This window comes from Nicotiana sylvestris, chromosome 1, assembly GCF_000393655.2.
Source record: "Nicotiana sylvestris chromosome 1, ASM39365v2, whole genome shotgun sequence".
Classification (NCBI taxonomy): Eukaryota; Viridiplantae; Streptophyta; class Magnoliopsida; order Solanales; family Solanaceae; genus Nicotiana; species Nicotiana sylvestris.
The window spans coordinates 135,711,148-135,719,534 of record NC_091057.1 but is presented as its reverse complement, the minus strand read 5'-3'; the positions used below and the strand labels follow the sequence as shown (position 1 = coordinate 135,719,534).

Genomic DNA, 8,387 nt, shown 5'->3' with positions numbered 1-8,387 from the left:
GTTGGCGTGCTCCACTTGATCCGGAGCTGCTTTGATTTTGATACGACATGCTTGTATATATATATGGGTACGATGTGGCTCAGTCCTATCTTTGTACAGTTGTATTTCTATTAGTGGTCTGTAGACAGTTACATATAGTTGGATAGCATGTGGCCTAGTCGGCTTTCAGTTTTGGGTATATTGTTGTCTATAGCAGCCTTGCCTAGGGCTGTGCACGGATCGAATCAGATCAGATTTAGCATATTTCAGATTTGAATTTTAGATTTCGGATTCTAAAAAATGCAATCTGAATCCGATCCGAATTATATCGGATCGGATCAGATTTTAAAGTTTGGATCAGATCAGATATCGGATAGTATTATTATGCCTCAAAGTTAAACTAATATGTATATTTTCTTTGTAAAAGAGGCAATACATTAAGAAAAATTCATGTTTATGCAAATATTAGAGTACTATGGTGCCAATATAGCTAAATCTAGTAATTGTAAAGGTAATAACTTGGAGGTTGATGTAAATTAAAGTGTAGTATTTATACATGTCCTAATAATTTCGGATTTCGGATTGGATTGGATTGAAATATACCAATCCGAAATCCGAAATTTTAATAAACACAATCCGAAATCCGATCCAATCCGAAATCCAAAATCCAAAATTGAATGGATTGGTTCGGATTTCGGATATCCGATCCGAATGAACAGCCCTAGCCTTGCCGACTCGCACACTGTATTCTGCATGTATATGTACATATGCCTTTTTGGCAGGTTTCCTTCATGTATGTTATTCTTGTAATTCAGCAAATGTCATTCAGGTTTATATATTAGACGCATGCTTAGGGTTGTTCGACAGGTAGGACTCGGGCACTCGTTGCGGCCCATCAGTTTGGGTCGTGACACTTCTGTTTATGTGTCCACTCTTGTGGGCGATTCTGTGGTTGTGTATCGGATCTACCGGTCCTGTGTGGTTACCTTCTGTGGTTACGAGACTATAGCGGACCTTCTGTTACTTGATATGGTCGACTTTGAGATCATCCTAGGCATGGACTGGTTATCCCCATATCACGCCATCCTATATTGCCTTGCCAAAAATGTTACTTTAGCGATGCCAGTGTTGCTGAGGTTGGAATGGAAGGGTTCCTCTGTTAGTACATCTAGTCAGGTTATCTCTTTTCTGAAGGCTTGACATATGGTCGAGAAGGGTTGTTTGGCTTATCTAGCTTATGCTCGGGACACCACCGTAGAGTCTCCGATGATTGATTTAGTGCTAGTGGTCCGGGAGTTCGCCGATGTGTTCCCTTTTGACCTTCCAGGCATGCCACCGGATCGTGATATTGATTTCTGTATAAATTTGGCTCTAGGCTCTCAGCCTATATCTATTCCACCATACCGTATGGCTCCGAAGGAGTTGAAAGAGTTGAAGGAGCAGCTTGAGGAATTATTAGCAAAAGGTTTTGTGAGACCAAGTGTATCACCTTGGGGTTCACCAGTGTTATTTGTGAAGAAGAAAAATGGAACTATGCGGATGTGCAAAGATTACCGCTAGTTGAACAAGGTCACCATTAAGAACAAGTACCCGTTGCCACGTATTGATGATTTGTTTAACCAATTGTAGAGTGTTAGGGTGTTTTCTAAGATCGACTTGAGATCGAGGTACCATCAATTGAAGATTCGGGACTCAGATGTTCCGAAGACTGCTTTCTCTAATAGATATGGCCATTAAGAGTTCCTGGTGATGTCCTTCGGCTTGACTAACACCCCAGCGATATTTATGGATTTGATGAACAGGGTGTTCAGGCCTTATATTGATTCGTTCGTCATTGTCTTCATTGATGACATTTTGATCTACTCACGTAGCTTGGGGGAGCACGAGCAACATTTGAGAGTAGTGCTTCAGATATTGCGAGAGCAGAAGCTATATGTTAAGTTCTCTAAGAATGAGTTCTGACTAGAGTTAGTAGCATTTTTAGGGCATGTTGTATCAGAATAGGGTATTAAGGTGGATCCCAAGAAGATTAAGGCAGTTCAGAGTTGGCCACGTCCCACTTTAGTGACTGAGATCAGGAGTTTCCTAGGGCTAGTAGGTTATTATCGCCGGTTTGTGTGGGGCTTTTCATCCCTTGTAGCACCTTTGACTAGATTGACCCAGAAGGGTGCTCTATTCTGTTGGTCCGATGATTGTGAGGCGAGCTTTCAGAAGCTCAAGATATCTTTGACTACAGCACTGGTTCTAGTGTTGCCTTCCGGTTCGAGGATATATACTATGTATTGTGACGCTTCACGCGTTGGTTTGGGTTTGTGTATTGAAGCAGAAGGGGCGAGTTATTGGATATGCTTCATGTCAGTTGAAGACTCATGAGAAGAATTATCCTGCACATAATCTAGAGTTAAACGTGATTGTTCTTGCTCTTAAGATATGGAGGCATTACCTGTATGGGGTGTCGTGTGAGGTTTATACTGATCATCACAGCTTACACCATTTGTTCAAACAGAGGGATATCAATTTGAGATAGCATAGATGGCTTGAGTTACTGAAGGATTATGACATCACCATTCTTTATCATCCAACAAGACAAATGTGGTCGCGGATGCCTTAAGCGGGAAGGCAGAGAGTACGGGTAGCTTGGCATTCATTTCAGCAGAGGAGAGGCCACTAGCTTTGGACATTCAGTCCTTGGCTAATAGACTTGTGAGGTTAGATATTTCTTAGCCCAACCGAGTTCTTGCATGTGTTGTTGCCTAGTCTTCACTATTGGCAGATCAAGGCTCGGCAGTTTGATGATCTGCATTTAGCAATCCTCAGAGAGACGGTACTACAGGGTAGTGCCAAAGAGGTTTCTATTTGTGAGGATGGTGTTCTGCGACTCTAGGGTTGTCTATGTGTTCCTAATGTCGATGGCTTAAGGGAGAGGATTCTAGAAGAGGCACATAGTTCATGGTATTCTATTCATCCAAGTGCTACGAAGATGTATCATGACCTGAGACATCATTATTGGTGGTGGCGAATGAAGAAAGACATAATCTATATAGGTAGATGCATAAATTGCTAGCAGGTCAAGTATGAGCACAAGAGGCTAGGTGGCCAACTTCAACAGATGACTATACCTGAGTAGAAATGGAAGCGCATCACTATGGACTTTGTATTTGGATTGCCGCAGACCTTGTGGAAGTTTGATGCAGTTTGGGTCATTATCGACAGGTTGACCAAGTCAGCGCACTTCATTCTGATTGCGACTACCTATACTTCATAGAAGTTGGCCTAGATTTACATTCGGGAGATAGTTCGGTTGCATGGTGTGACTGTTTCTATCATATCATATAGAGGCCCTCAGTTCACTTTCCATTTCTGGAGTGCCGTACAGAGTGAGTTGGGGACCCATGTAGAGCTCAGCACAACATTTCACCCTCAGACCGACGGGCAGACGGAGCGGATAGTTTAGATATTAGAGGACATGCTGAGAGCATGTGTGATTGACTTTGGAGGACAGTGGGATTAGTTATTTCCTTTGGCCGAGTTTGCTTACAATAACAGTTATCAGTCCAGCATCTACATGGCTCCATTTAAGGCTTTATATGGTCGATGATGCCGTTCTCCTATCGGGTGATTTGAGCCTGGGGAGGCTAAGTTATATGGTACAGATTTGGTGAAAGAAGTCTTGGAAAAGGTAAAGTTGATCCAGAAGCGACTTCGCACAGCACAGTCCAGACAGAAGAGTTACGCGGATCAGAAGGCGCGGGATGTATCATTTATGGTCGGCGAGAAGGTTCTCTTGAAAATCTTGCAAATGAAGGGTATTATGAGGTTCGGGAAGAAGGGCAAGTTGAGACCCGGGTTTATAGGCTCATTCGAGATGTTGAGGCGAGTTGGGGAGGTTGATTATGAGCTTGCTTTGTCTCTCAGCTTATCAGGAGTTCATCCGGTTCTTCACATGTCTATGCTTTGGAGGAACCACGCCGACTTCTCACATGTGTTAGACTTCAGCACTATTCAGCTAGATGAGAGCTTGGGTTATGAGGAAGAGCCAATTGCTATTGTTGATAGACAGGATCGCCAGTTGAGATCCAAGAGAATTTCCGCGGTAAAGGTTCAGTGGAGGGGCAAACCAGCCAAGGAGGTGACCTGGGAGCCTGAGGAGGACATCCGTAGTAGGTACCTACACTTATTCAACACTTCAGGCATGAATCTAAACCCGGTTGAGGACGATTGTTTGTTTAAAAGGTGGATAATGTAACGACCCGACTGGTTGTTTTGCTTTCTAGAACATCGTTCCCCTAAATAAGACTTTTTGTACTTGTTTTTACCGATTAATGACTAGCGAGAATTGTTGGTTCGGGATTTGGAAGAGTTTGGGTTGAAATCGGAATACTTGGTTCTTTAAGGTGGGCTTAAAAGGCCAAGTTTGACTTCGATCAACATTTTGAATAAACAACCTCGGAATCGGGATATGAAGGTTCCAAGAGGTTCGTATGATGATTTTGGACTTGGGCGTATGTCCAGATCGGGTTTTGGATGACCCAGGAGCGTTTTGGCGCCTAATAGAGAAAGTTGATTCTTTAAGGATTTTGAAGTTCTTTAAATTTGGTTTGGAGCGGATTTTTGTGATATCGAGGTCCGAACAAAATTTTGAGACCGAGAATAAATTTGTAGTGTCAGTTAAGACTTGCGTGTAAAAATTGGTGGCAACCCGAGTAGTCTACGTATGATTTGACACATTCTGAGCAATTTAGAAACTTGAAGTTCAAAGTTTGATTCAATTTGGTTTTGGGGTGTGATTCTTGGTTTTGTTGTTATTTTACGCGTTTCGAGAGTTCGAGCAAGTCGATATTATATTTATAGACTTTTTGGAGTTATTGGACAGGGACTCTAGGGGCTCGGGTGCATTTCGGACCACCCGGAGGTGAGATGAAACACACCAGATTTGCTGATTTTAGTTTCCTTCTTCACAAACGCAAATGCATCCTCGCATTCGCGATGAACAATTTAGGGTGTTGAGGCTGGGAAGCTTTTTCCCTTCACGTTCGCGAAGGTCTGGGTCCTCTAGCCTTCGCGTTCGCGTAGCCTGGCTCGTGTTCGCATAGGGGAAGGCTTAGCTGGTGGCCGTTGTTGACTCTTCGCGTTCGCGAAGTAGCCCTCGCGTTCGCGTAGGGTAGGCCATGTGAGCCTCCATGTTTGCGAGGCTCATGTCGTGTTCACGATGAGTAAGCTCCCTGGACATGGATCATTTGCCTTCGCGATCGCAAGGCTTTTTCCGCGATCGCGAGGCCTTTTCCGCGATCGTGAAGAAGGCAGATCTAGGCAGTGATTTTTAAAAATGGGACTTAGGCCATTTTTGCTCATTTCTTCCATTTTGGTTCGATTTTTGGAGCTCTTAGAGAGAGGATTTCACTTAGTAGTTTGAGGTAAGTAACTTCCACACAATGTGAGCTAATTACATAGTTTATGGGTAGATTATAACATGTAAATTAGTGAAAATCATAGGTTTAGGTGAAAACCTAGAGTTTCGCAAAAAATGATATTTAACCACGAAATTTGTTATGAATTTAGTATTAATCATATACGTATGTTCCTTAGGTTAGTGTAACAACTTTCTTCAAAAAAATTTGGAATCCGAGCATGTGGGCCTGGGGGTGAATTTTAGGAATCTTGCAATTTAGGTTAGGTAATCACTTGAATGATGGAATTATGAACTTTTGAGCATAGATTGATTAGTTTATGTAATATTTGACTAGTTTCGAGCCGTTCGGCATCAAATTTGGAGATTTGGAGCGCCAAAAATTGGAAGTAGGCTTGAGATGAGGTAAGTCTCCTTTCTAACCTTGTAAGAGGGAAATCTCCCCATAGGTAATTTAATTAAAAATATGAGTATTTGTAGGGTCTACGTATGCACGAAGTGACGAGAGTCCGTACGTAGCTACTATTCATGTTATATCCGGTTAGTTTAGGCTTACATCATGCTTTGTGAATACCGTTATTTGATGATACTTTTTATTTGTATTAAATGGAATTAAGTTGAGATTTCTAAGGACTTAAAGCTTCAAGTTGAATTGCCTTTTTCTTTTAAAGAACAGAATTTAAGAAAGAATTTAATTTAAATGATTAAATTTATATTTGACCGTGTCGCATGAATAATTTGCGAGTGGGGTGAATAGACGCATCTATGGTTCACGTCGTTCGACCCTCCGGCAGTGCATATTTTATTAGTATGTTGGATCGGGACGTACGTCCTCGGCATAACTTGCACATGCTATCTATTTGGAACTTTCTGTGATTTGTATTGCTTTAATGCCTTGGATGCAAATTGTTAAATGATATGACTGAAATTTACATTATATTTATGAAAGAAGAACTTGTCACTCCCTGATATTTACTGTCGGTATTTTTATGATATCCATGTTTAGAATAAAACTTTAATTATATTATTGTTGGCCCTAATAAGTGTCAAGTCGACCCCTCGTCACTACTTCTTCGAGGTTAAACTAGATACTTACTGTGAAGACCCGACCCGTCTTCTCATAGGTTACCGCTCCGTGTTTCCCATTCTCAGCTTTTTTATGCTTTATTATCCGTATCTTATGTGATCGAGTTGGTTTGGAGTGGTTTTGATAATAAATGAGACACTTAGTCTCTTTTAAGAAGGCTTAAGTTGGAAAAGTCAACCGGATGTTGACTTATGAGTTAGAGGGCTCGGATGTGAATTCTGATGGTTCGGTTAGCTCCGGGAGGTGATTTGTGACTTAGGAGTGTGATCGGAAGTGGTTTTGTATGTCCGGTGTAGAATTAGGCTTGAATTGGCGAAGCCAGTATTTTGGCGAATTCCGGTTGATAGGTGAGATTTTGATCCGAGGGTCAGAATGGAATTCACAGAGTTGATGTAGCTTCGTTATGTCATTTCTGATGTGTGTGCAAAATTTTAGGTTATTCGAACATCATTTGGTCGGGTTTTTGATCGAAAGTGTATTTCGGAAGTTTTTGGAAACTTAGGCTTGAATTCGATGAGTTTTGGGTAATTTGATGTTGTTTGAGGTGTTTTGATGATTGGAATAGGTTTGAATGATGTTATGAGTTATGTTGGCATGTTTGGTCGGGGTCCCATGAGGCTCAGATATGTTTTGGAAGAGTTTTTGGAAGATTTTGGCGTTTCGATTATGAGCATGTAATGATCCAAAGGTCCATTTTTAGTTCTAGAGATTGAAATTTGATTTTGAGACTTCCAGAATTTTGATAATGAATTATAGAAGTGATCTGGAAAGTTTGGTCTAATTTCACCAAGTCGCGATTGGGTTTTGACGCGAAACATGAGTTAATTGTTTAACGAGCGAAATAGGTATTTAACTGAGCAAATGAGCTCCGAATTGAGTTTCGACTGAAGGTATATGTTCGTATTATTATTTGTGACTCATAGGAATAAGAATCATCGAATTCTAAGGTCCCATGCCCGAGAAATGAATTTTTGAGTAAAATTGCTTTCTGAAAATATTTAAGGAAAATGGAAATGAAATTTGATTAGAAAGTGATGGTATCGAGCCCGTATTTTGGTTTCGGCGCCCGGTACAGGTCTTATATATGGTTTAAGCACTTTCTGTAAAGTTTGGCTGAAAATGGACGTCGTTTGACGTGTTTCGGACTCAAAATGGAAAATTTGATGTTTTATGAAATTTGAAAGAATTCTTGGATTTTAAAGCATAATTCGTGGTATATGACGTTATTTTGGCGATTTGATCGCACGGTTAAGTTCGTAGGATGTTGTTGAGTTAGTGTATGTGTTTGGTTAGGAGCCCCGAGGGCTCGAGAGTATTTCGGAGGTGTCTCGGAGTGATTTCGGACTTAGGAAAATTGGAGAAAATTGCAGAAATAGTACCCCGTGAATAGTACCGTGTACAGTATCATGTACAATACCCCGTGAATAGTACCATGTACAGTAACACGCGTGAACAGTAGCCGAAAATTCTGGACAGTGTAGAGAAAGAGCAGCCCGATTTTCTTTCATTTTTTGGACTTTCAAGCTCGGATTCTGAGCAATTTTGAACGAAAGGTTATGGGAATTCTTGGGGTAAGTGTTCTTGACTCTCTTATGATTATATTCCATGAGTAAATCTTCATTTTTGGCTTTAGATTATTGATATTTGAAGAGAAATGAATGATTTTCTAAAATTTCCTAAAGATGAATTTTTAAGATTTCAAAGCCAATCCGATGTCGGATTTTGATAAAATTTGTATGGTTAGACTCGTGGCGAGACAAGGAATCTGGTGATGTTAATTTTCTGATTTTTCGAGACGTGCGGCCGGGGCTCGGGTTTTGTCAAATTCGTGAATTTTGATATTTTTCGATGGCTTTCGATTGGGTATTGTCTCTTTAGCATAATGCGACATATTAGTTGTGATTTTGGGCAGAT

The 8,387-nt window shown here is 41.0% G+C and overlaps 1 protein-coding gene across 1 annotated transcript; it reads left to right on the top strand.

Moving 5' to 3' along the window:
* The first annotated feature begins 1,182 nt into the window (after positions 1-1,182).
* LOC138874821 (uncharacterized) lies at positions 1,183-4,225 on the top strand. The gene is made up of 3 exons (XM_070153608.1): positions 1,183-1,449; positions 2,753-2,827; positions 3,659-4,225. Exons 1-3 carry the CDS (start codon positions 1,183-1,185, stop codon positions 4,223-4,225), a joined length of 909 nt encoding a protein of 302 aa, XP_070009709.1.
* Positions 4,226-8,387: the final 4,162 nt, after the last annotated feature.

Excerpts from the sequence above, each read along its gene's own strand:
- LOC138874821 (XM_070153608.1), top strand. The coding sequence starts at position 1,183 with ATGGTCGAGAAGGGTTGTTTGGCTTATCTAGCTTATGCTCGGGACACC. Across the intron at positions 1,450-2,752 it reads AATTATTAGCAAAAGGTTTT|ATCAAGGCTCGGCAGTTTGA; the intron begins GTGAGACCAAGT and ends CACTATTGGCAG. Across the intron at positions 2,828-3,658 it reads TACAGGGTAGTGCCAAAGAG|GTAAAGTTGATCCAGAAGCG; the intron begins GTTTCTATTTGT and ends GTCTTGGAAAAG.